This window comes from Salvia hispanica, chromosome 4, assembly GCF_023119035.1.
Source record: "Salvia hispanica cultivar TCC Black 2014 chromosome 4, UniMelb_Shisp_WGS_1.0, whole genome shotgun sequence".
NCBI classification, from domain to species: domain Eukaryota; kingdom Viridiplantae; phylum Streptophyta; class Magnoliopsida; order Lamiales; family Lamiaceae; genus Salvia; species Salvia hispanica.
Genome location: NC_062968.1, coordinates 55215299 through 55242099, shown reverse-complemented (window position 1 = coordinate 55242099; position 26801 = coordinate 55215299). Strand labels below are relative to the sequence as shown.

Sequence of the window (26801 nt, the reverse complement as noted above, 5' to 3'; positions counted from 1 at the left end):
AACAGAAATATCTCCACTACAATAGAACGGAGGGAGTAAGTATTATCTACATTCCATAAAGTTATTTAACTCACATTTTATTACTATAAAACTAATATATATAAGTGAGACTTACATCCAACTTACTTGTTCAATTCACTATTCTTTTCTTTTCTTAAATCTGTGTCCAGATCAAATAGGACTCTTATTGTGGAACGGAGGAAGTATTATTTTAGTTTGACCACAGGTGTACCAAACACCCGACTAATCCTGCTTGACTCGGTTTGTGAATTAAGACCAAAAATCTCTCAACAAATAATCGGATTTGAAATTGAACCCATGACCTGAAGGTACAGGTACAAACCCATTGGTAAAATATTGTTAAGCAAACTTTGATTCGAAAATTAGAAATGGTACTCCATAATTTAGGAAAATTTAAGAGGTAAATACATAAAACTATATCAATGGCTCAAGAGGTCAACAAAAGGGCTAATCTCGTCATTTCACACACTGCACATGTTCATACACGAGCTAGCTCAACTGTATTATACAGAAAAATAAACTCACGAAAAAAAAGAAGGAAAAAACAATTAAAAAAAAAAGGAACAAAATGCAGATCCCAAAACCAACGGAAAAATCGGTTTACAGATCGGAGAGCTTCAATCGCCGCCGTCGTCGTCGCCGCCGAAGATCGAGACTCTGTTGTAGAGCAGGAAGAGGACGAGGACGAGCACGAACGCGACTCCGAGCGGCGATCCGCTGGCGCGGTGGATGGAATTAGGCTCGCCGGTGGAGAACACGGCGGAGACGAAGGATCCGGTGTCGGAGGAGAGGAATTGGATGGTGAGGAGGAGGACGATCGGCAGGAGCAGCAGCCCTACGGGGCTCAGCATCTCCGCGACGAATTCCGTCACCGCCTCGCCCTGGTCGCCGAGCAATGTCGGCACCACCATCACCAGCACCACCACCGCCGCCAGTATCGCTGCGTGCGGAGGGCCGGCGCGCCGCTCTTCGATCATATCGGAATTTCCGATTTCGCTTCTGCTTTGGTAGTGTGTGTGTGTGTGTTTCTCTCTTTTTGAAAAGCGTGACGAAATGAAGAGAGTTTCGAAACGCGCTGCTTTTTTGAAAGGACTCTCTATGCTACCTTTGTTTATATAAGCGACCAAATCGATGTATATTTCCGTTTTTTTACTTATAATTTTAATAAGAAATATTTACATCTAATATCACGAAATTTTTAAAAAGTTGAGTTTTTTAACTTTAAGATTGACAAATAATATCACGAACTTTATCACGTGTTTGTTTTCTTGAAGCACACCCTCAAAAATTGTTCTTTAATCTATTAAAATAACATGAATTTTTTTCATTCATGGGAAAAAACAAACCCAAGGTAAAGTTCGTGATATTATTTACCAATTTTAAAGTTTGTGGGAAAACCTCAACTTTTTGAAAGTTTCGTGATATTAGATGTCAATATCCCTTTTAATAATACCAATCAAAAAAATTTATTCTGAAACTTTTTTGAAATTTTATTACTAATATTTATCAATTCAATTAATTAGTTGGAGTGAAATCTCAATGCTAAAAATGATAGTACAAATTTGAAATATAAGGATAAAATTGTGTAATACAGTAAGAGTAATTGAAATCATTGAGATGGAATTGACCTAATTACCAAATGTTAGGATGAAATCGATTAATTCATATGGAGTGATGAAATTGATACAATCATTAAAGATTCAATTATTTACCATTATGCAAATAGCAACTGACAGTTGTATTCTAGCGTCTAGGACTGATTCGACCATTATTTCTCTTGAAAATACTTGTATATGTTAAAATATTTCAACGTACACGAAAAATATACAGTTTTGATGGGCATGTAATTTTAGAAAATAGTTGGTGGATGTGTTTTTAGTGGATGAATAGTAGTACTAAACGATATTCGGCTAGATAAATATAAGTTGGATGCATGTAAATTTTGTACAAATTTGAAATGTAGGGATAAAATTGATTAACTAAAATAATTGATATGGAATTACCTTAATTACCAAATGTTATGTTTAAATTGATTAATTCAAATGGAGTGATAATCATTATAAGTGGGATAGATTCAATTATAATATGCAGATAGCAATACTTTTATAACAGTTGTATTCTAGCTTAGGATAGATTCAATCATTATTTTCTTGAAAATACTCGCATAATATAAAGTACCTCAACGCACACAAAAAGTATACAACTATGATAGACACACATTTTAAGAAAATAGTTGGTGACTGTGTGTTTTTAATGGATGAATAGTATTACTAAACGATATTCGGCCAGATAAGTATAAGTTGTATGCATTTAGATTTGTTAATGTAATAGTATGATGCCATAAACAGATGTATACAAATTAAAAAGAAAAAACATACTATATTAAAAATATTTGTAATGTAGTGATATGAAATAAGGCGTGAGAAGTGCCATAAGTGTGAATTGGATGTTACTATAAATCCTCTTTCTCTTTGTAATGCAACGCGGTTAGTGGAACTGTGGAAGTTTCCATGTAACTTCCATGTTAATTCTTAATTCGTGGTGGAAAATATAATTTTAATATGCGAAATTAACTCACTTAAATAAGTATGAAATGTAAAGAAATTATTTGAAGCTATTTATAAATTAAAAAAAAAATACTTGAACCTATTTATAGCACACTGATTGGGCTCCTTATTTCTTTAGGGCTGAATTGTTTATTTGAAGGACAGAATACACCTTTTCGGTTAAAGAAAAGAATTACTTTTGGTCTCTATGCAATCGTCATTAATCGTACTACAGTGTAACATTTTTATTGCAAAATAAATAATAAAGTAGTACTCCATATTAAATTATTGAATGTGAAGATTTATAATGGATCCTATTTTTATACTCCCTCCGTTTCATCACAGTTGAGCCATTTTTCCATTTTAGGAAGATTCTTCATAGTTAAGTCATTTCCATAGTAATTTTTTTCTCTTTCTTACTTTACTATCTCTTACTTTATTTTCTCTACTTTATTCTCTCTACCTTTTCCTCTCTCTTACTTTTTTTATCTATTTATTTAACACACCCAATATTTATTTCTAAAATTTCGTGGCCAAAAGTTCCGCAGTAACTATGGCGAAATGGAAGGAGTACATGATAATATATTATTATTATTTAACAGACAAGAATAAATATGTTATTTTACATAATTGGGACTACTACTTATGATACTGTAACATAAAAACTTTCATATTATGTTGTGTTACCTAAATTGGGAAATTTCCAATATTCTTTGAATTTTGTTATGCTGTGAGTAAAAATTTTCATATTATGAGTATGTTATAATTTTATAATTGATAGATTTTGCTGCTGACATGGCAAAAAAGAAACATTATAGTTAATGAGTAAAATTCAATTCTTTATTCAATAACTTGTTGGAGTTTGATGATAAACTTAAAATGGTAGAATGATGTTTGCATTTGTAAATTTTGATGTGTTACTTATAGCAAATCTATAATAACCATGTTAAATCGTGATGAACAAGCTATAACAATATGATGATATTATACTTTTTTTTTATCGCGACTTAATGAAAACAATTTACCGTATTAAACTTCAGATCTATAATAACCTCCATGTTGTTTGATTTATTGAAATACTTTATGACAATGTGCATTATATTTAAACAGGAACACCTGAAATCTTCATTAATATTATTACTCCATCATTACACGAGACGAGTTTCGATACAAAAGATTGATAAAGCAAAATATAATAAAAACACTCAATTTAAATCATTTTATCTATTCTAGCAAACGGAATGACATGAAGGATATGAAGTAGGAACAAGATAAGGATGAGGACGACCGTGACTCCGAGCAATGATCCTCTGGTGAGGTGGATGGGATTGGGTATGAAAGTGGAGAAAAAGGCGCAAACTAAGGATCCGGTGTTAGAGGAGAGGAATTGGATGGTAAGGATGAGAACGATGGGGAGAAGTTGGAGTCTCACGGGCCCCAGCTGCTCAGCGAGGAGCTCGGTTAAAGCCTTGTCTTGGTAGCCAAGCATTGTCCGCATCACCATCACCACCACTATCACCACCGTCGCAATGGTGGCTAGTGGAGGGTCGGTGCCCTGCTCTTCTAACATTTTGGATTTCCCTTTGTGATTGGAAGTGTGCATGATAAGAACACATCATTTTCTTGTGTTGTTGCTAGATGTTTTTATTATTGGCTAAACTGATTTATAGATCTTATTTTATTTTAATAATACGAATCTTATTTTTAATTTTCAAAATCAATTGTGTCATGAACTTTAATGATTTTATCAATTACTATAATTTTTGAATTTTGCCAATTTACTCTTAATCTTCAATAATTATATCAATGCTATATTTCGAATGTACTATCAATATTTATCGGTTACTCAAACTTTTGCTAATTTTATCAATTTTTTATATAATTAATTTTAAACATGTTTTTTTTTATGGAAGAATCCCCCGTTTGAGTAAAATTCCTACTGTAAAAATTGATACATGTGAAATATGAGAATAAAACTGACAAGTTGAATAATTAAGATAGAATCGATACATTTGCCTAGAATGGAATTTATTAGACTACGATAAAGTTGTTAATTCAATCATTTACGGTTGTGCATAATATATATATATATATATATAATATATGTGCAATCAAATCATAAATACGATTATTTTAATAAACATGAAATACAAAATAATTACTCGAATCTATTCGTAGCACAAAATCAGGGAGTCCATATTTCTTTGGGGCTAAATTAATTAATAATTTTAAGGACGTATGGCAGTTTCTCGAAAAAAAAAACAGAAATTGCTTTTGGATCTCTATGCCATTGAGAGATTTTTAAATTGGAATCGTATTGTCATTTGTTTAATTTAACAATGTTAATCTTGGAAGTGTATACATGAAATTGCTATACTGTTTAATACTCCATAAGAATACCTAATCCAAGTTGTCATTATTTAATTTGTGTATACATTTATATTGATTATAATATCTTAAAAGTTATTACTAAAAATTATAAATTACTTAAAAACTAAAACTCCATTTATTCATTTAATTAATAACTTTAAATAAATCAAGTTTTTATATTTACCTAACTTACGGAGTAGTAAAATTTATAAAATCAATAATAATTTTCAGATATAAAAAAATCTAATGAAATATGCATAAGAATAAATAAATAACTTAAATGTGGATAAGAATAAATAACTTAAATGAAATATACATAAGAATAAAATTTATAAAATCAATAATAACCTACGTATTTTTCGTTTGTCAAACTACGTTCTTCCGAGTCTATGTTTTTTTAAAGAGAAAGTTGAACTCATGTAATGTTAAAAATATCATTTTACACATTTTTCACAATCAATTTCACAATAAAACGATCTCATGAAAGATTCTACAATGATTTTTAAACAAAGTTTTTATTCAAAACTATAACTGTTCACTATTTAGATCCACCAACGTACAAGTCTACTTGAGCCAATGACATTATTTTTGTGGCATTAATCATTATTTTGATTCTTATTTGCTTAGTAATTTAGAGGTCCAAGTTTCAATTAATTCTTGAAGAGGGCATCCATCCATCATTAGTAGTAATGATTTTATGTTAATATGACCTCTTTAAATGTTGATGAACAATTGACAGCTGCATTAAATTTTTATTTGCTGATTCTTTTGGATTTTGTCAAGAATCCATTTTTCAAAATGATGTTTATTCATTGTTTTTTAATGTATTTAAAAATGATGGTAGTCACATGAATATATGCAATAGGAGTGTAATTTTTTTGGCATGTCTTTTTTCCTTGAAAATAATTTAGAAATTGTGTTATAAGTTAAGAATAATCTCTAGTTAGGAATAGGCAAAGAATTATAAATGCGAAATATGACATGGTATTATTCACAACAATTAAATATAAAAAAACTTAAAATCAATAACTCTTATACAATTTTCTATTGCAATATTGCAAACTTTTAAAAGTTAACATATTATAAGCTTTATTGACCAATTTTATTTTTGGGTATTGCTAATCAATTTATTTTGCTCTACTATTAAATAAAGTTATGTAATGGTGGAATTCCTGTTTTGCAGCAGCGGTTTACAAATTGCAATTCTCTTCCGTTAAAAACCCTCTCATTAATTATAACCAAAATTGTAAGCTTTGAAGAGAACAATAAAAAAAAGGTTGAGAAAAATCAAGAAATGGGAGAAGAAAAAGGCAAGATTGAAGCTTTGAGGGAATGGGTCGTGGAGCACAAGCTTCGTACTGTAGGTAACGATGAATACATGTTTTTCCATTTTCAAGATTGGATTTTTAATGGTGTTTTCGCTCTGTTGGGATTGTTTAAGGGACTTTGTGGGCGAGTGCGATTGTGGGTTCATTGGCATACAATTGGTCTCAGCCGAATATGAAGACAAGCGTCAAGATCATTCACGCTAGGTGCGCTTCTACTTTTGTTTTTTTGAATTCTTGTTTGGAATTTGTAGCTAAAAGGGGATTTAGTTTGGGGGTATTGCTATGCTTACAAAAGCAATTTGGTTGTTTCTAGTTAAGTTGTGAAGTTATGGTTTTAGAATGTTGTTGGCATGAAGAAATTTGATTTGGAAGCATACATAGATGCAATTCTGTGATCATTAGCATTGGCGGATAAATTGTTGAGGTTCTTGACTTAGTCTTGGATTCTAATGTTGGATTGAGGATTATAAAATTTGGATTTGTGGTTTTTGTATGTTGTTGGCATGAAGAAATCTGTTTGCTTGATGTGCTTGTGTGATCGGAAGTATACAATACATAGATGCAAATGTGTGATCATTAGCATTGGGGAATCAATCGTTGAGGCTCTTTCTATGACGATAGTGCACTTATCTTGGCTTCTAAAGTTTGATTGACAATTGTTGGCATGAAGAAATCTGTGCTCGTTGTGATTCTCAAGTACACATAGATGTGACGATAATGCACTTAATCTTGGCTTCTAGAGGTGATTTGAGGATTGAAAACTTGAGTTTATGGTTTTTTTATGTTGGCAGATGTTTATGAAATACATGAATCATGAATTGTGCTCGATGTATTATCATGTGCTCATTGTGATTTTGATTGTGATTTTGAAATATACGTGGATGCAATAACTTGCTTCTCAATTGTTAGCATGGAACATAGTTTTGGCTTCTAAAGTGGATTAAGGATTGAACTATTTCATGTTATCTGAGTTGATTAATAATCTTGGTTCGGAGATACGTAGTTTGCAATTTAGGAGAATATTGTCTAGTATCCCTTTCTGTTTATGCAACAAGAAACAGTCCCCTGTGGTGCCTGAGCATGGTGATATCCCGTTTCTTCCAAAACGAGCAAACAAGAGTCGTTTTTGGGTTCTTGATTTCCCTTGTCGATTCACAGCCATTTTTGTTGTTTTCAGTAGCATAACATCTTAAAGTAGTTTTGTATTTTTCTGAGTCTATCATGAAGCAGACGAGATCTTCCCTTTGCTGCGTCTCATCAAAGTCTCTGGTCTCTTAAAAGTAAAGTTCGATTTGTTATAATTAACACTAACACTTGCCAATCAGGTTGCACGCGCAAGCACTTACTCTTGCTGCATTGTCCGGGGCTGCTATTGTCGAGTACTACGACCACAAGTCAGGAGCAAAAACAGAACGAGTTGCAAAGTTCCTCGACCAACACAAGAATTGAATCACGACCGTATGAGTAAGAAACAGATTGTGCTTCTTCAAATCCATAATAAACTCAGATGCCATAGTCGATTAGATAGTACATGGGGCAGACGTGCGTAGCTCCAGCATATAGAGACGAGCAAACTTCGCTCGAAACAATGATTTTTTTGGCCTTCAATTAAATTGGTTGTGGATGTGGTGCAGTTGTCTTGAGTTGTGGCAACAACTGACTAAGAGTTGTGTTAATGATATTTACGATCAAGTTTTAGTTTGTGTGAAAAATCGGAACTCGAACAAAGTTCGTGATATAAAAACAAACAAATCAAAATATATTTTCAAACCGTAAATAAAATGAAGCATACAACTTCAAATTGAATCGATTCCCACTATTTATTTACATTGAATCCTCCGTTGTACTCCCTCGTCCTCCATTAGGAGTAATACTTTGAACGGATACGGGTTTTAAGAAATGTAAAGAAAAGTTGGTCGAAAAAGTTAGTAGAATGTGAGATTCACTTTTTTATATTGGTTTTATAATAAAATGTGAGTGAAATGAGTTAGTGGAATATGAGACCTACTTACTATTTATAATAAAAATGAAGTGCTACTCTTAATTGAAGACAGACCAAAATAGAAATTAGTAGTAACTCTTATTCGAGGACGGAGAGAGTAATTATTTATTTTAAAAAAAAGTTAATCTTAGAAATTTACCAAAGTTCAGATTATTAGTGAAATCTTATGGTTACACAAAAGCACACCTACCAATCAGACCAAAGAATATGAACTTGCATGAGAAGCCGATGTCATAAATTGCAAAGGAAAAACATTGCTATGTCACATCTAGCAGATGCATCATAAATATGACAGTATTCTACTCACTTCTTCCAAGAAGAATAAGAGTATAAGATTTATTTTCTATTAATAATACTTATTTATTTTTATTTCTTTTTTTATTTTATTAATTGTATATTAAAATTCATATTTAATCTACAATGCATATTCTTATGAACTGAAGAGAGTATTTTAGAAAAAATTGAAGGCAAAACAAAAACATAGGAAGCCCTAATTTTCAGTTCCCAACTTAATAATAATAATAATAAAATATCAATATTATTTGTATTGTCAAATATTAAAGTTAGATTAAAATAAAAGAGAGACGAGAATGTATTGAGCAATTAAGCATTTATACTTCTTTTTCCATTATTTTGCAATAAGCTAAATAATTAATCATCCATATTCAACAACCAGACAAATGTCACGTGCAAAATACTAGTACTCAATGGGTAGTGATAAAATGCAAACTCATATATTGTACAAACTCCAAACTTTTTCAACACAATATCAACATAATGTCAACACAGTATAAAATTTCAAGATTCTGATATCAACACAATATCAATACAATGTCAACACAATTTCAACACAACATCAACCGTTGACATTGTGTTGACATTTTTTGTTGCTATTATTTCATGATCTGTTGATATTTTCTAACGGTCCAAATCATAGTTTGGAGTTTGTACAATATTTAGAGTTTGCATTTGATCACATCCCAGTACTCCATATTTTAAAATTATTTGGTATGATTTCATCATTACTTTTTAAAAAAAATGTTCCAAAAATTCTAGATATACAAATTTGTTCGATGTTTCCATATTCAGTTTAATTATGAATGGGAATATAATTAAAAATTTTAATTAATTAGGTAAATTTAGACAGGTTTACAGCTGTATCATTGATCTATGTTGTAAAAAGTGAAAAATACCAACAATGTCAGACGTGTTTTCAAATTTGAATTGAGTACTATTGCAGACTATGCTCTATGTTATGTAAAAAGTGAAAATACTCAGACGTGTTTTCAAATCTTAATTTATTGTCTTCGTCTCTACAGCTAATGTGCAACTCTCCCCATCCCCATCTCTCTAAAAATTAATAGAACAAGAACATAATTATTTGTACTCTCTTCCATTTCCTTTGATTCATCTCATGGAGGAGGAGACTCAGACGCCTGAGGAAGTAGATGTTGAAGTAGGCCAATCTATTTCCTTAACAATTCATTTTGGTGGAATGAAAAATCAAAGAGATTATCTTCTCCAGCAAGTCATCGGTGTGAGCGGTATTGGAAAAACTAAATTATCGTTGCACACGCCTTAATCGGCGTGTATACACTCCAGCTCAGCAAATGGAGTTTCACCTCAAGTACCAACCCTACAAGAAGGCTTGGAAGATAAGGTAAAGTTCCTGAAGGCGAGCTCAATGATCGAGAGAGAGACAACGAGAAGAACTGCGACCTGCTTTGTGCGCAACTTACTATGTATGCCCTCTTACTTATACCAATTAATTAGACTAAATGCATACACATAAATTATAATTTTGGACTTAGATTCATGCATTCATGTTATAGCTTATCCTTCCTCTGACCATTTGCTTCTGATTTTTTGCACTAAAATGTTCTACCCTTTTGATTTTCATTTTATTGCTTGTGTTGAACTGTCCATTCATATGATTAAGTGACTTGATATTATTGTATAGTGTTAGTGATATTTTGGTCACTATATAGTGTTTAGTAACGTATCCATGAAAATGTACTGCATATTGTTTGGTTCAATTCTGAGAATTGGAAAAACAATAATGAACAGATCAATCTACCTCTGTCTTACAATTGAGTTGACCCAAAACACCCTAGTTTTAATTTCCCCTAAAATCTGGTAGCGCTGCTAATTTGAAGCTCCCGGTTCAGTGAATTCCAGCGATGGAACAAAACTTCCTGTATCAAAAATCTCCTGTGCTCCGATCCTTTTGTGCTTATCTGTATTCTGTTTTAATAAAGGGTTGCAAAATGACATAGGAAATTGTTTTGTGGTAGGTTCAAGAACCTGTTGCTCCTCAGTACCGCAAAGGCTGGTGGCGGTACTCAGGCCGGTGGCGGTCCGTCGCGGTACTTGAAGCACCTAGCTGATACATCGCCTAAGAAACCGGGCTTTGCTGAATGAGCACTGGTTTTACATTGCTGGGAAAATAATTAAGTTCACGGTAAAAGAATTTGCCCTTATCACTGGGCTCAGATTCGGGTAATCCCATATTCAGCCATCAAAAGATGAGCACGTAATTCCTGAAAGTAGTATGTTTTACAAACAGTTTAAGCATGATGACACCTACTGAGTCGTAGGCTGGAAACTGGCGTCTAATGATGAGCTTGGCCGTGGCCATGACCCGCTCCTGCCACTCCTCCAGAAAAAAGTCAATAAGTCTAACAATGCCGTCATAGGCCGTCACCCTCATACGGGTGGGCTCTGGCCCACGATTTCCCATAATGAGCGACGAACTCCACCAACAATTCCCCGTAGCATCGGCGATGCGTCCGACAGTAGCGTATGACTGCCTCGGGACCAGCGTGCAAGCTAAGGGGACTACGATGGGTGAATCACCGAAGTGTCATCTATATAGAAGGAAGAGGTTTCTCAATATCAAATCATGATGAGTAGGATATAAAGATAGTATAATATGGTATGCATGTAATAGAGGGCGTAAGACTAATCGCCGTGTCAAAAGATCATACTCTCCCCATCCAATAGAAATAGGTCATTTGGTTTGTCACATGTTTTAATGTGTAATTGGTAAAGTAAAAGAGAAGTAGATAAAGTAGTTGAAATTGTATAGTATATAGTGGGATCCATAAATGATAAAGTAAAAAAGGAGAAAAAAGTTACCATAAATGAACATGAACTATTTGTATGGGACGGACAAAAAAGGAAATATTACATATTTCTATGGGATAGGAAGAGTAATAATGTTCTCATTTGGAGGTTACAATCTATAAATAATTTGGTTTGAGCAATATATGTATTCTCAATGGAAATATAGTAGAACGTGTTTTCGTCGAAGCATAAGAGTAGTATGGTGACGTCGTAGTTGCCTCTAGAACTTACTCGCATCTATCGTCTCATATTTCGGTAAAAATTAGGGGTTCGCCCTAACTTGTTTTGTTCATTTCATTGTCATCCTACCACTACTTGTTCAAGTGTGTTCTAGACTAACATACTTTTCTTAGGTACTCTAGGTTCGCATACATTAGTCATTAGTTTTTGCATGACTAAAAAAATATTTTTTCTTATAAACTTCAAGAAATATAGGTATTTAAGTTTAACATTTTAGTCACATTTTAGTCTAGTATTACTATTCTAGACTAAGGCTTGAAAGAAGATTCTTGGGTCCAGAGCGGAAGAACATTGCTCTGATACCACTCTGTCACGACCACCATTACTAATGATAGTGAGTGTGGCTTCATCGTGACTAAATAAAACGTGAAGTTGGAAAAAATAAGCATAGATAGTGAGTCAAATCAACATAAGTTTCAAAGTACGAAAGTGGTACATGACCAATCAAAATAAAGTATGATAACTAGGTCGGTAAAAATCCTAGTACAAAACTACTAGTGCAACGGAAGAGTCGAAGACAAAGGAGCGTGTGTGAAGATACACTTCTTTCGGTATTCTAATACTCCTTAGAATGGAAAAACGTAAATGAGATTTTAAATCGCGGACGCCCCGAAATGGGAAAATAGGACATTATTTAACCGACAGAGGCAGTATATAACATTATCACACGTAATAGTTCAAATAGAGTTTTTTAGTAAAATGTAATAATAATTTTTAATATTAGAAGTAGTAAATAACAAAATTAATAGTGAATTAGAGAATTCATTCAAGCTTTTTATAGAGGGCGATTTTTCAAGCGGCCCAAAAGGCCCAATTCAGATCAATATGTATGTAGACTTCTGCCCCTGGAAGTAGTGTGATATTTTAATCTGATCCTTCATCTTCGACTATTCACATTTTTCACCACAGAAAACGAATCTCATAACATTGTGGTGGCACCTTTTCCAAACCTCCCAAATTATGCCTCTTCGAGTTGTGCTAAATCCAATGTACATAATAAAATTTAGGACAGTAAGCACTAAATTTGTGAAGAATCATGAATGTTAGTATATATATAAAAAAATCCTTCTACAAAACATTCGGACACATCTCTGAGATGACATGTGCAAATGTAAAGAGTTTTGTATGTGAGGACAAACAAGGTACATATGCAATAGTTAATATTGTTCTTCCAAAAAAATCCATCATTTAACCAACATGAATGAGAGTTAAAGACATAGCTAAATTTATTTATTTATTTGCAACTATCATGACTATACAATCAAACATTTTGTGCCACACATTGATTGGTTGTGAGTTTGAGTTGGTTAGAACTGAATATGACTTTTGGATCCTATTTTAAGAGGTGATGAGTAAATTATCATGAAAAATTCATATCAAATCATGTGCCTTTTGTCATGCATATTTGATCAAATTTTGCTCCCATAACTCTAAAAATAATTAGAAAAATCATGAATTTTGGATTTGTTATTCAGTTTACTATTTTGTTGATGTTTTTCAGCCAAATAAATTCGTTTTTTATATGAACAAACAATATTGTTTACAATTCGGAGCCTAAAGAGAAGAGAGAAGAAAGTTCAGTCTACAAGAAGCTAGCAGAGCTTTTACTCACTGCCTGTGACCTCCACGTATGATTTCTCAACTGCCATACCTAATATAATTTCACCCAAAAAAAATTCATTGTAAATAATTAAGAATAATTCCAAAATTTTACATACAAGAATTTGATTCAAAATTTATGAGTTTTACTTGCAATTTGCCCAGAAACATATTACTCAACTTAGTAAAAAATATATATAAGCTCAAACATGTAAATTCATTTTTTTACCAAGCATCATAGTTTCCATTGTAGAAGCAAATTTTGTCACACTTGAAGAAATATTGGACTATACAATGGAATGAATGTCAACCAATTTTTAATCCCAGAAAGTATACCACATATTTTACCACAATTGACCAAAATTTACTCTCTCCCGACAAGCAAAATATCCCTATTTTGAGGGGGGCCTGGTCAAGAAATATGTGTTACAAAATGTTCACTTAAAATGAATATTATCTCTGTTTTGTGGGTTCCAAAAAGTGTGTCCTTTCCCAAATATTGATCCGTGGTGTAATAATCATCTGCTCCACCTAAATGGATTTTATAACACAACAGACTTTTCTTTCATGTCTTTTTGCATATTATGTCCTATTATCATCCCTCATAAGTCTACATCTCAATTCTCTTTCACACATATAGAGAGATGATCAATTGATCAAATGACCCTATTTTGTTTTTTATCCGTTGCACAACATTGTAAGTAGTGATACAAAAGCAATTCGGAATATAATCAACAATGAAAATCAACAATATCAGTATGGACAAACGCAAATGCTCTATCCAAACACTCTATAGAAGAAAAACAATGAGCGAACACAAGAAAACAGTTGTCATAAAAAAACTTACTATATAAAATATGCATTTCCATATCGGTTTCAGTTTTATTTTCAGTTCTTATTTTAGTTTGAGAGGATTTCTTAGTCAATTAATCTACTAATCGGTTCGATTATTAACTGAACTGACTGATTAACTAGCCCTGAACAACCAACCCTAACTTTGCACTTAAAATGATAACAACTCCAACTTTTACAAACAAAAATGTGGCTACCCCATTTGATAAAACAAAATACTCCCTTCATCCCAAGTTACTTGAGTCATATTCCATACTAAAACAAAGCATTTAATCACACTTATTTTATTCTTTCTTTTACTTTACCCTCTCCCCTCTCTTACTTTATTCTCTCTTCTACTTTATCTAACTCACTAAACACAACTTTCTTAAATCCTGTGCCGAAAAAAAATGTCTCAAGTAACGTAGGACAGACGGAGTACTATTTTGATAAGTTGGTGGTCCGGCTCTATGAGAATGGACAAATTACAAGAATTCAAGGCAACGGACAAAGTAGGTCCCACACATGGTTAAGAGTCTTGTAAAATCATTAAGATTTATGTATTTGTATCTTTTCCAAAGTGTAACATTTCTCATTTTCAAGAAACTCAACACTATTACTCAATACTATATAGTAGTAAAAGGATATGACAAGTAATAAAAGACAAGTAAGAGTGATTTTAGTCGACAGAGCTCTTCATTACATTGTAGAAAGTGTTTGCAAAATTATTGTTGCAAAACACCAAATATTTGCATTCTCTATCTCCATCAAGATTAGAGTGGACATGGGAGTAGATTAATACCCCTATCAAATGTGTCTTTATCTTCACCAAAACATGTGCAACACTTTGACTAAACCAAACTATATGATTCTTTTCTTTTGTGTTTGTTTGTGTTGATCAATGATTAGACATAGGAAATGGGACCTTGCACATGCTCAGCTAGTGACATGTGATCCAACCTTTTTCTTTCTATTTTAAATTTCTTTTGACATCTTAAACCAACACATTATCTACAAAGCCTCCTTGATGGAGACAAGCACAACTAGATCTAAATCCCAAATCCATTTTCCAAATCTTTATGCATGTAATGTTTGCTTAGTATCCCATGCATAAAAGTCACCAATCATGTCACACAAAATCTTCTATTACTCCTACAATTTAACACCAAATACCAATTCTAGCCTCTTTGCAAAACAAGTAGTGAAGCAATCAAGAAAATTCTAAACATTGGATCCATTTATTTCCCAACCTTAAATCAAAACTCATCATCATCATACCAAATACCAATATCACATTAGATATACAAGGAAGAATTCAATACACTCCAGGCTGAAAACTACAACAAAAAAGTAAACTAAGATTAACATATCACAACATGATAGAAACAGAGTAGCAGCAACAACATGAAAACACCAATCTTGAAATGTGAAAATGTATAGTAACATATCAGCTAATTACCTCACTAAATCCAACCCTTTTCCCCTGTCTCCCTCCTCAGCCACTCACAGCCAGTAAAGAAGGAATTGCAGCCAAATTAGGTGTCACATTCTTGTTACTACTATTATCCCTCTTGACAGAAGAAGAAGAAGGCTTGCTACCAAAAGCCCTCATTGGACTTGCAAGAGACCAACCCCAGCTCTTGCTCCTCCCATGCGAGAGATGCCTAATCGCCTTCGAATTCTCCTCCACAGAGGATGAAATCCAATACGAGGAAGACGAGGACGAAGAGGAGGACGAGGTGATCATGAATCCACCAAAGATCCCTCCACACCTGACCCTCTCCTTGATGCAATCTTGGCCATTCATCCTATCCACAGATTGAACCTTGGGCTTCCCTTCCCTCTGTGACTCAACACGGCGGAGGGTACAATCGCCAAACCCGGTCGAAATCCTCTCAAAGAAATCACCAGAAAAACTCCTACTCCCACAGCCAACAGATCTGGATCTTGACACTTTCCCATCATATGCAGATTGATCAGGGGTCCCATTCTCATCCACCACCACAAAATCCTCCCCTTTCCTCTCCCTAGGCCTAATCCCACCACCACCACCACTATTACTTCCAACACCACCACCACCATTGACAGAAGATGATCCAACAGTGCTAAAGTTTGAATCTTTCTCACTCTTTTTAACACTAGAATGCTTTGACATGTAAAGAAATGACCAGAAACCCCTCCTATGAGGGCTATAATCGTCAGAGAAATTTTCATCCAAGAAATGCATACCTCTTCTGGGAGTTGCGGTGGATTTGCACCTCTTGAAAACAATGCTGCCGGAATCCGATCCCCCCACCGCCACTCCTCCATCTTTCTTGCTCTTCTTCTTCTGCGTCAAAACAAAGGGCAATCTTGTTGACCTCCTCGAGTAATAGGTGCACTCGCCGCTGCTCCCATCCTCGGAAGCTTTGGCGGAGGAGGGGGCGAGCTGGCGGGGCTGGTCGCCGGCGGCGAAATCAGATCTAGAGGAGGACGAGGACGAGGAGGAAGGGAAAATGGCGACAGGGAATGAAGAGGAGACGAGCTTCCCGAGCTTCTCTTGAAGGCAGGCGGCGCAGATCCCGCCGGAGGTGCTGCTTTTGTACGGATGGTTCGTGCATTGCATGCTGCCTTCCCCCATATCCTCATGCACCACCTCCATCACCATTGCCAAACCTCGATGATCGATTTCTTGAAAAAGCACTGTTTTTTGAAGCTTTCTCGATGGCCCAGATGGGAAAAATCCAATCTTGCAATGTGGGGTTTGGTTTTACCACCGGAAATTGTGTTGGATTCTTGAAACTACGCAAACAAGAGAAGAAAAATCAAATCTTTTTTATCTGGGATGATGAGTTTCGGCCATGGACGTTACACTGAGCTCTGGAATATTAGGATGGAGAGAGAGGGATCAAAAGAGGTGAGGTGCAGAGAGAGAGAGAGAGAGAGTGGCATTGAAGTAAGTGGGGGATGGAGAGTGAAGGGGAGAGTCCCCAGAAGCACGTGGAAATCAGACTTGTTTATGCAATTAACTCTGACAACCGAACAAGACAACCGAAACCCTAATTGTTCTTAGCGCCACTCTATTGGGCCTTGTTTGGGGGCTCTAGATTGCTAGATTTAACCAAGAGAGAGATTCAAATTGGAAAATGGATTACAACTGCATTATTAACATAGAGTGGGGAAAGAGATGGAAGGGGAGGGACTAGGGAGAGAGTGGAGAAATTTCAAGATTAATGAGTTCTTGAAGATTTGGATGTGTATTATTATTACTCCCTCCGTCCCACATTTGGAGTCATTTATTGTTATGATTCGAATTTTAATAAAGAGCTGAACTGTATAATAAATGAAGTGAGATAGTGGAGTGTGTAATAAATGAAGTGAGATGGTGAAGTTGGATGGAGGTGGGTCTCTTTTCACTTTTGATTTTTGTTTTGATTTTATTTTAATATAGATAATGACATTTTTATGTAATTTTGATGAAGAAATGAGGTAAAATTGTATGACCAAATATGGAAAATTCTAAAAGTGACTCTTAAATTGGGACGGACTTTTATGGCAAAAAGTGACTCTTAATTTGGGACGGAGGGAGTATTAGGTTGGGATATGACATTGACTAGTGAGCTCTTGTAGCTTTGTATACTATGCGTTGGAGAATCGGACTCTATATTCAGCTATTTTGAAAACGCTAGAACGATTTTGGCTTAATTTATTTTTAGAAAAATTATCTTAAATGCGATTGATAAAGTTTATACAAATTGAGAAAATGAAAATATTGCAGCAAAAAGACGATTCCGTCATCTTGGCGGCCCCCACACTCCGGCCCGACATCATGTGAGGGGGTTAAATCAGGGTACGCAGTAGTCCGTTAAGGGGGAGGCCTTAACCCACTGACTGCCAGAAGCCCATCTCCCAAGGCCTCACACTTGTGCCTGAGAGATGGAAGCAACTACACGACAGCAGTGGGATTCGAACCCAGGCTCATTGCAGTAAGATCTGCCCCTCCATTGCCAACTGCGCTAGGCCCCTGCGGGCAAGGAGTAACGGCTATCTTGAAAATGCTAATATTTCATCTTAATATTATTTTTGGAATAATTATCTTAAAACTCATTGATAAAATAATACAAGTTGAACATATGAAAATGATAAGTATAGGTTGAAAAGATTAAAATAGAACTGATACGAATTGCTAAAAGTTGGGATATACTTAATTAAGTACATTAGTGAATTTTTTAAATTGATATATAGTATTTGATAAAATTATTAAATGTTATGATAGACATGTTCATCAATTGTAGTAGTATAAAATATTAATCTATACATAATAATGGATATTAACGGCTATATATATATGCCGATATGCAAGATAAAATAATTTGAACGTTTCATTTGTTTTGGTTTAGGATTTCAATTTGCAATGAAACAGTACATGCTTATGCAATCAGCAGTTTTAGTTTCAAAAATCAGTACATAATCGGTCTAACAAAGGTTCAAAACTTATAAATTTTTTAATTTAAAAATTTGTCTCATATAAAAACTTATATGATGAGTTATGCTTTATATATTTTTCTGTCTCATGCTCCTCTTGACTCCGAGATTAATATAAAAAATTAGTAATAAATATAGAGCTTTTCAATGTTTATTAAAGATATGATACGTGTGAACTTAAATTGTGTCTTGCTTATAATAGAAAGAGTATTAATAAAATTGCGAATATATTCTTGGACCACAATATAAAATTTATGCCACCGCCATTAATTTCCTTTATTTTCGTTGCCGTTTTCTTTATTTTTTTATTTTCTTCATTTTTAAAGCCACGTAAAAATTCCAATACAAAAAAACCAACAATATAATTTGTGGTAATTTATATAAACAACAAAATTATAAACGGTGCTTAGTTATTCAAACTTATAATCAATGTTTTTAGTTCTGTTGTTTCAAGATTTTGCATAATTAAATTGTTATATGATTATTTCTAAAAGTAATCTACTGAGTAATCAATACTCCTATACTATATAATTCACTGAAATGAAAACATAAGTACATATAAAATGAATAGTGTAGGACAAGGAAATGCAATAGTTATTGCAGCACTTTATAGATGGTTTTATTGATTTTGGAAAAGAAAAGGCTGCAACAAATGTGAATTTTACTGTCTTATGTTTGGTTTTTCTGAATAACTAAGAATCATCATCCATCAATGTATGCTCTATCATCTTTCTTCACACAATGGATATCTACAAGAGGCCCTCTCTAACTTACCTTTAGGTGCTTCCCCACAATTAATATGTATGCATCATCACTCTAATTTATCTACACTATCAAATATCCCCGAGTTCATTATTTATGCGTTACACGTTGTGTCAAAGGCTTTGCAACATTACGTTACACTTTTTTGGGTCATTTTTGCACAACGTTCCATGCTATGTCTAAAGATACGTATAGATGTGTAATTTGCATCTATACTTGTAGAAAGAGGTATTCATACATATGAAATAGTTCGGTAAGTTGAGCCGAAAAAAAATTATTTTCACAAGACAAATTATGTCCTAGGTAGTACGGGCATTCAAGTTAACGATTATCTGAATGATAAAACAACTTTCTTTTTAGTACGTAGAAGCTTCTCAAACTCGCTTATCACCAACTGACTTGACAATCTTTCGGAAATCAAGCAAATAATACTGAGTGATGTGTGAAAGATGAAAAACGATATTTAAGATAAAGTATGAATGCACAAATTTGTTTTTCTATTTCGAAGTTTATACATGTATAGGCTTATAACCAATGATATTTACAATAAAATTAAATGAAAAATGCCAAAAAAGACGTGATATTATATTTGTTCGATTAAATTTCTTTTGACTGAATAAGTGTCAAAGAGAGTAAAAAGTAAAAAGTAAAAAGTAAAAAAGTAAAATGTACTAGTAGAAAAAAGAAAACACAAAAAATGGAATTTATTTATCTTGAGTGCAAAGAATTGAATTTTGTTTTAGTATAGAGAAAAAGCAGATATTCCAAAACCAAAACCGCCGTCACCCCGATTGAGAAAACCAGCTTTCCACAAATCAGACACCACACACTTTCTCTCTCGCGATTGAGATTAAAGATTGAATCTTTCATCTTCAATTGAGGAGAGGGAGTGAAGTCCCACCGCAAAAATGAGCGAAGACACCAAGAGGAACGCCACTGGAGCCGCGGCGGCGCCCTCCGTCGACGATCGGAAGTCCTCAATCGGATCGAATCCCACCAAGAAAGTCATCATCAAGAGCGCAGACATGAAGGATGACATCCAGAAAGAAGCTATTGACATCGCAATCGGCGTAATTTCTCTCTCCCCCCTCTCTAATTTCAATTTTCTATGTGCTTTTTATGGAATTTTGTTGAATTTTTCGTAGGCGTTTGAGAAGTTTAGTGTAGAGAAGGATGTGGCAGAGCACATAAAGAAGATGTTCGACAAAAAATACGGCCCAACTTGGCATTGCATCGTTGGCAAGAATTTCGGTATCCAAAATTCCTCTTCTTGATTGTGTTTATTGCTTGGTTTCCATTGGATAATGTTGAAGATTCTTGGAGTGTTGCTGTTTTTGACATTATTGTTTGATGAAGCTATTAAGATTGCTTGTTTCAGCTCAGCTTAGTGCTGCCCTTTTACTTGATGTGTTGGTTGTGTTTATGTTGTGTTTTAACCTTATTTTGGATCTAGGATAGCCTCACATAGGGCCCCTCGTTGCATATACGAAAGTGTAAGAGGTCGAGTGTATAGTTTCCTTGTGTAGTTATTGAGTTAAGCAGCTGATAGGAGTTGATTTCTCCCTTTTCTTGTAATCTTATTATATTGGTCTGATATGGAGAAGGGCCTTGTTAAGCTGTTTCGTTGTATGCTCATTTGTGCTTAGTTTCCGAGTTATGCTATAGAGCTTGATGTTGGTCTTTATGCGAGTGTTTGTGAGTTGGATCTGTAGATTTAATAGATGCAATACTGATAGCTTGGTTAGAGCACTGAGCTGTCGTCCTTCGCGTTTTAACCTTATATTGGATCTAATTGAGTGGATAGTTTCCTTATGTAGTCATTGCTTTAAGTAGACGATAGGAGATGGAATTTTGCACTTTAGTTGCTCCATTTACATATTGCCCCTAATATTGGATGTAGTACTAGTAAATTGATGATTCCTCTAGTTGATTTACGTAAAACCTCTACACTTACAGGAAAGCATGTGTTGCTTAGAAATTACTGGATTACATGGTTACATTAGAACATATTGATTGGTGTGAATAAAGCAGCGGATAGATTGGTGTTCTTTTCTATATTGGAACAGACTTCCTAGCAATTGTAATTTGAAATTCGTTTTTGTCTTTGCTTTCTCTTTTCATCTTATTGGCACATGGACTATGTATGACTTTTTGCTTCATCTTGTGTTTTCTTGAGTAAGATCAGAAAATAACGCCATCCCTTTTCCTACAAGTTAAGTGTCTTGGCAGAATATCGGTCGTCTGAACTTTGATTAAACATCTTTGGTTTCTGAATATATTTTTCTTAGAAAGAGTTTCAGAGAAACATTGAATCGTTTGAACGTCTTTCATTTCATTTCTCATATATTATATACTCCATGACCCATATGCATCTATGTCATCTTTCCATCGATATGTGTACAAACAAATTATACTACTATTATCTTTCCATCTGATATAACTTTAGAAATAAAATACAACAGACAATTATCTGGATTAGGTATTACCTTATAATAAAATGCACTCTAATTTGTCTTTGCCTATCGTCCTTAGGTTCTTATGTAACTCATGAGACGCATCACTTTGTCTACTTCTATTTGGACACCAAAGCTGTACTCCTCTTCAAATCTGGCTGATCCGTGCAATGACTTGAATGGAGAGACGAAAAGTGACGAATTGAAGAAGATAAGATGATTATGTCACAGCCGCCTCCTTGTTTTTTGTACGTAATATGATTCAATATCTCTATCTGTGGAGACTCCCTTGTTCTTGTATATTTCGTGTGCTGTGTTGACACTAAGGAGTAAGGTGTCGTTAGTTCCCACTGTTTGATGTCCATTTTTTCTGTTTGCTCGTTGTTCTTGAAGATAAGAATGGTAAAACAAATTTATAAGAAATCTTTGCTTCTGTATAGTAGCGCATGAGTTCTTGTCTTCATTTGTTCTTGGTTCAATCGCTGTGTTATGATCGGTTTGAGCAATGGCTAGGGGTGTTCTTGATTTGTCTTTCTGTTTTCGTCAAGCTCTTTTTAGTTTTGTGAATGACATGATCTCGACCTAGACTTTGTGTAAATGCGATACTTGATGAAATATACGTTGTTTAGAAGCATTTTCGCATTTTGACCCTTTATATATGCTTTGATGATCCTCAACTACTTACCCACTCTGTTTAAATCTTGAATAGGCCTACTTGATACGTGAAAAGGAGACTAGCTAAACTGTAAGATTTTATTCTAAAATCATCATAAAACGGACTTTCTAGAGATCCCCAATAACCCATCCTCGCATGAATTGCTAAGGATCCAATAAGTCCAACATTGATTCCCTCCGATGTGTCAATCGGGCAAATACGCCCATAGTGACTAGGATGGATATCTCGTATCCGAAAACTAGCAGTTCGCCCTGTTAGTCCTCCAGGACCTAAATAACTCAACTTTCTCCCATGAACTATTTGTGTCAATGGATTAGTTCGATCTAAAACTTGAGATAAGGGGTGTAAACCAAAAAAGGATTCATAAGTGGTAACAGGCTTATAAAACCAAAGATGGCTATGGATCATATGGCAAACCGAAAAGCCAAAGGTTTCATTAATCAAAATTCAAAGGTTAACGTTTTTCCTTTCTAAATTTATTTCATTATGAAAATATCTTGAATTTGATTTTGGTAAATACAGTTTGACCATGTCAGCTCAAGAGTCAAAGGGAGAGTAAATGTGTATGCGGCGATGTGATTCACGAATAAAGATGATAAGCAAAAAGAATTGATTTTGTATTTTATTAGTGAAAAAGCAGAAATTCCCCAACCAAAACCGCCGTCAGTGACACCACACATGACACCCATTCTCTCTCTTTAGCTCAAGATTTCAATTTGAAATTAAAGATTGGATTTTTCATCTTCAATTGAGGAGAGGGAGTGAAGTCCCACCGCAAAAATGAGCGAAGACACCAAGAGGAACGGCACTGGAGCGGCGGCGCCCTCCGTCGAGGATCGGAAGTCCTCAATCGGATCGAATCCCAGCAAGAAAGTGGTCATCAAGAGCGCAGACATGAAGGAGGACATCCAGAAAGAAGCTATTGACATTGCAATTGGGGTAATCTCTCTCTCCTCCCTCTCTAATTTTCTGAGTATTTGCTTTTTATGGAATTTTGTTGAATTTTTCATAGGCGTTTGAGAAGTTTAGTGTAGAGAAGGATGTTGCGGAGTACATAAAGAAGACGTTCGACAAAAAATACGGCCCAACTTGGCATTGCATCGTTGGCAAGAATTTCGGTATCCAAAATTCCTCTCCTTACTTTTGTTTTTGTTTATTGCTTGGTTTCCATTGGATATTGATGATGGTTTTGGTACTGGGATTGTTTCTGTTTTTGACATTATTGTTTGATGAAGCTGTTAACTTTGTTTGTTTCAGCTCAACTATACTTGATGTGTTGTTTGTGTTTATGTTGCTTTTTAACCTTATTTTGGATCTGGGATAGGCTCACCTACTGCCCCCGTTGCATATTCAAAAGCGTAACGAGTAGAGTGTATAGTTTCCTTGTGTAGTTATCTCATAAGCAAATGATAGGAGTTGCTTTTTTTGCATTTTAGTTACTCCCTTTTCTTGTAATCTTATGACTAGTCTGATTTAGAAAAAGGTCCATGTTAAGCTGTTTCATTATATGCTCATTTGTGCTTAATACTTTTGTTTGATTTAGGTTGCGTTTTAACCTTGTTTTGGATATTCGAAACTGTAAGAGGTTGAGCGTATAGTTACTTCTGTATATAGTATAAAAAAGGGCCTTGTTAAGCTGTTTCGTTAGTGCTCTTTGTGTTTAATTTTTGAGTTATGTTATAGGGCTTGATGTTGGTGTTTATGTGAGTGTTTGTGAGTTGGAAATGCAGTTTTAATAGATGTAAGAATGGAAGCTTGATTAGAGCTGTTTCTGATTAGGAAAGAGTTGGAGATGTTGATTTGATATTCTAATTCCGGCTGATATTCTTCTTGCATTTAATGTGGAAAGAAGCTTGATTCAGTTGTTTTTCCAGAAGGGAAAATATGGTGGACATAGACACTTTTTTTTATAATTTATACTAATGTGGGATAGATGGATGAGACTTGTATGTATTGGCAAAGATCTTTGTTTACATTGGAGGAATGGCCATGTTAAATTGCATTTTGAGTGTCGTTTTAGAGTCTAACTCTCAAGAAGCATCACAAAAATGCTAATCGCCACGTGATGGGGTTTAACATGGGTTTCATGTTACTCGATTACATGGTTACATTAGAACATATTGATTGGTATGAAACTATGAATAAAATAGAGGATGGACTGGTGTTCTTTTCTGTATTGGCCTAGCCATTGTAATTCGAACTTGGTTTTGGTCTTTGTTTTTGCTTTTCAGCTTATATCTGTGACACATGGACTATGTATGAATTTTTGCTTCATCTTATATTTTCTTGAGTAAGATCATAAAATAGCTAGGATGTTTCTTCAGATTTGACGTTACTTCCATTATGTACGAGTTTACTAAGCAATTCGGTGCTATCATACATTTTATTTACCGTTTCCATGAATGCATGATTGTGCCTACATATTTTCATTGAATCATCCGTTACTTCAGAATATTGATCGTTTGAACCTTGATCAAACATCTTTGGTTTTTGAATCTCTTTCACCTAGAAAGAGATTCGATGAAAATTTGAATCTATTGCTCTTTCATTCTATTTCTTAAGTAAGTTACTCCCGTGTCGTTAATACTGAGAAAAATTTAGATCAGAAGGAACCAGCCGGTGTAGTTCGTTACAGCCTTGCTTTTAGGGTGTTAGGTGTTTCATTATGTCGTAGGATGAAACCCGATCCTACCTGCATTTCTTATGCCATTACAGCTGCTACACATATATGTCATCTTTCCACCGACATGTTTACAGAGAAATTACAAGAGACAATGATCTGGATTAGGTATGAGTTTTTATAAAATGCACTCTAATTTGTCTTTGCCTTTTGTCTTTAGGTTCTTATGTGACTCATGAGACGAATCACTTTGTCTACTTCTATTTGGACACCAAAGCCGTACTCCTCTTCAAATCTGGCTGATCTTGAATGGAGGCGGACAGTGACGAACGATGAAGAAGATAGGGTGATTATGCCATAGCCGTCTCCTTGCTTTTTGTACGTATTATCATTCACATATCTTTATCCATGGAAGACTCCCCCGTTCTTGTATATTTTGTGTGAAACGTACTGTGTCGACACTAAGGTGTCGTGATTTCCCACTTTTTCATGTCCGTTTTCGCTGTTTGCTCGTTGTTCTTGGAGATAAAAATGGTAAAATGAATTTATAGGAAATCTCTGCTTCTGTATAGCAGCGCAGGAGTTGTTATCTTCGTATGTTCTTGGTTCAATCGCATGTTATGAAATATGAATAATTCACATTAGAATGGAAAGAGTATTAAATTGAGTTGATGTGATTGTGACAATATTCATAAGTACTCCCTCCGTCCCGGATAGTTCGGGTCACTTTGACCGGGCACGAGTTTTAAGAATTGTTATGAAAAGTGGGTTGAAAAAGTTAATGGAAAGTGGGTCATACTTTTATATATTAGTTTTATAATAAAATGTGAGTAGGAATGAGTTAGTGGAATATGGGGTCCACTACCAAAAATGGTAAAAATGAAATGAGACAAATTATGTGGGACGGATCGAAATGGAAAACTGGGACGAATTATCTGGGACGGAGGGAGCAGTACTTACAATTGTGTAATTAAATAAATATAGATTTGACTAGACATTTCACCTTGATTTACAATTGTGTAATTAAATAAATATAGATTTGACTAGACATTAAGCACTGTCGTGTGTGAGTTTAGTTATTTACTATTCTCACTGCGTACTAGTATTAAAGTACTTTAATAATCTGAGTTGAAGCCAGAGGTGTCATACTAGTATAAAATTTGTAAATGGCTAATTGCCACTTTAAATAAAAAAATTACTTCTTTCACTCCATTTAACCTATGCTCTCTGCGTCTCACCAAGATTGTCTCATTTTAACCGAGCACGAATTCTAAGAAATGTAATGAAAAGTGAGTTGAAAAAATTAGTAGAATGTGAGTCTTACTTTTATATATTAATTTTATAATAAAATGTGAGTATGAATGAGTTAGCGGAATATATGGTCCACTACTAAAAATGATAAAAAATGAAATGAAACAAATTTTATGAGAAGAACAGAAATAAAAAAAATGAGACAATCTTTATAGGACAGATGGAGTAATAAGGTATAGTTCCTAGTTCCTGCTTCCTACGGTTACGACCACTTTTGTTGTTTAATAAATACTCCCTCCGACCTTTGTTCTCTAAAAGTAATTTTTTTTTTTTTAATTTATCTCCTAGAATAGAAATTTTACTTTTCAATAAAAAAAAATTATTTTTTCCCTCTCTTTTAATACTTTATTATCTTTGCTTTTATCGACGATGACACTACATAAAATTGAATTTTATATACTCTTAACAAATAGCTATAAGTAGATTGCATCTTGAAGAATACAACGTTCGAT

At 34.3% G+C, this 26801-nt stretch overlaps 5 protein-coding genes across 6 annotated transcripts; 3 read left to right on the top strand and 2 right to left on the bottom strand.

The window, feature by feature from the left end:
* Positions 1-456: 456 nt before the first annotated feature.
* Positions 457-1108, bottom strand: LOC125223791. The gene has a single exon (XM_048127086.1). It carries the CDS (start codon positions 996-998, stop codon positions 639-641), a length of 360 nt encoding a protein of 119 aa, XP_047983043.1. The 5' UTR covers positions 999-1108; the 3' UTR covers positions 457-638.
* A 5022-nt stretch (positions 1109-6130) lies between these two features.
* LOC125219918 lies at positions 6131-7963 on the top strand. Of its 2 annotated transcripts, none has more exons than XM_048122009.1 (3): positions 6131-6301; positions 6379-6469; positions 7591-7963. In XM_048122009.1, the coding sequence occupies exons 1-3, from the start codon at positions 6232-6234 to the stop codon at positions 7712-7714; spliced, it is 285 nt and encodes a 94-aa protein (XP_047977966.1). In that variant the 5' UTR covers positions 6131-6231; the 3' UTR covers positions 7715-7963. The 2 variants fall into 2 exon arrangements, with proteins under 2 accessions (XP_047977966.1, XP_047977967.1); XM_048122010.1 differs by having other exon boundaries at positions 6195-6297.
* Positions 7964-15314: 7351 nt separating this feature from the next.
* On the bottom strand, positions 15315-17200 carry LOC125219165. Its single transcript, XM_048121062.1, has one exon. The coding sequence runs from the start codon at positions 16708-16710 to the stop codon at positions 15559-15561; it is 1152 nt and encodes a 383-aa protein (XP_047977019.1). The 5' UTR covers positions 16711-17200; the 3' UTR covers positions 15315-15558.
* Positions 17201-20037: 2837 nt separating this feature from the next.
* On the top strand, positions 20038-22184 carry LOC125221943 (dynein light chain 1, cytoplasmic-like). The gene is made up of 3 exons (XM_048124290.1): positions 20038-20359; positions 20435-20540; positions 21822-22184. Exons 1-3 carry the CDS (start codon positions 20198-20200, stop codon positions 21902-21904), a joined length of 351 nt encoding a protein of 116 aa, XP_047980247.1. The 5' UTR covers positions 20038-20197; the 3' UTR covers positions 21905-22184.
* Positions 22185-23042: 858 nt separating this feature from the next.
* Positions 23043-25627, top strand: LOC125221944 (dynein light chain LC6, flagellar outer arm-like). Its single transcript, XM_048124291.1, has 3 exons — positions 23043-23357; positions 23431-23536; positions 25259-25627. The coding sequence occupies exons 1-3, from the start codon at positions 23199-23201 to the stop codon at positions 25339-25341; spliced, it is 348 nt and encodes a 115-aa protein (XP_047980248.1). The 5' UTR covers positions 23043-23198; the 3' UTR covers positions 25342-25627.
* Positions 25628-26801: the final 1174 nt, after the last annotated feature.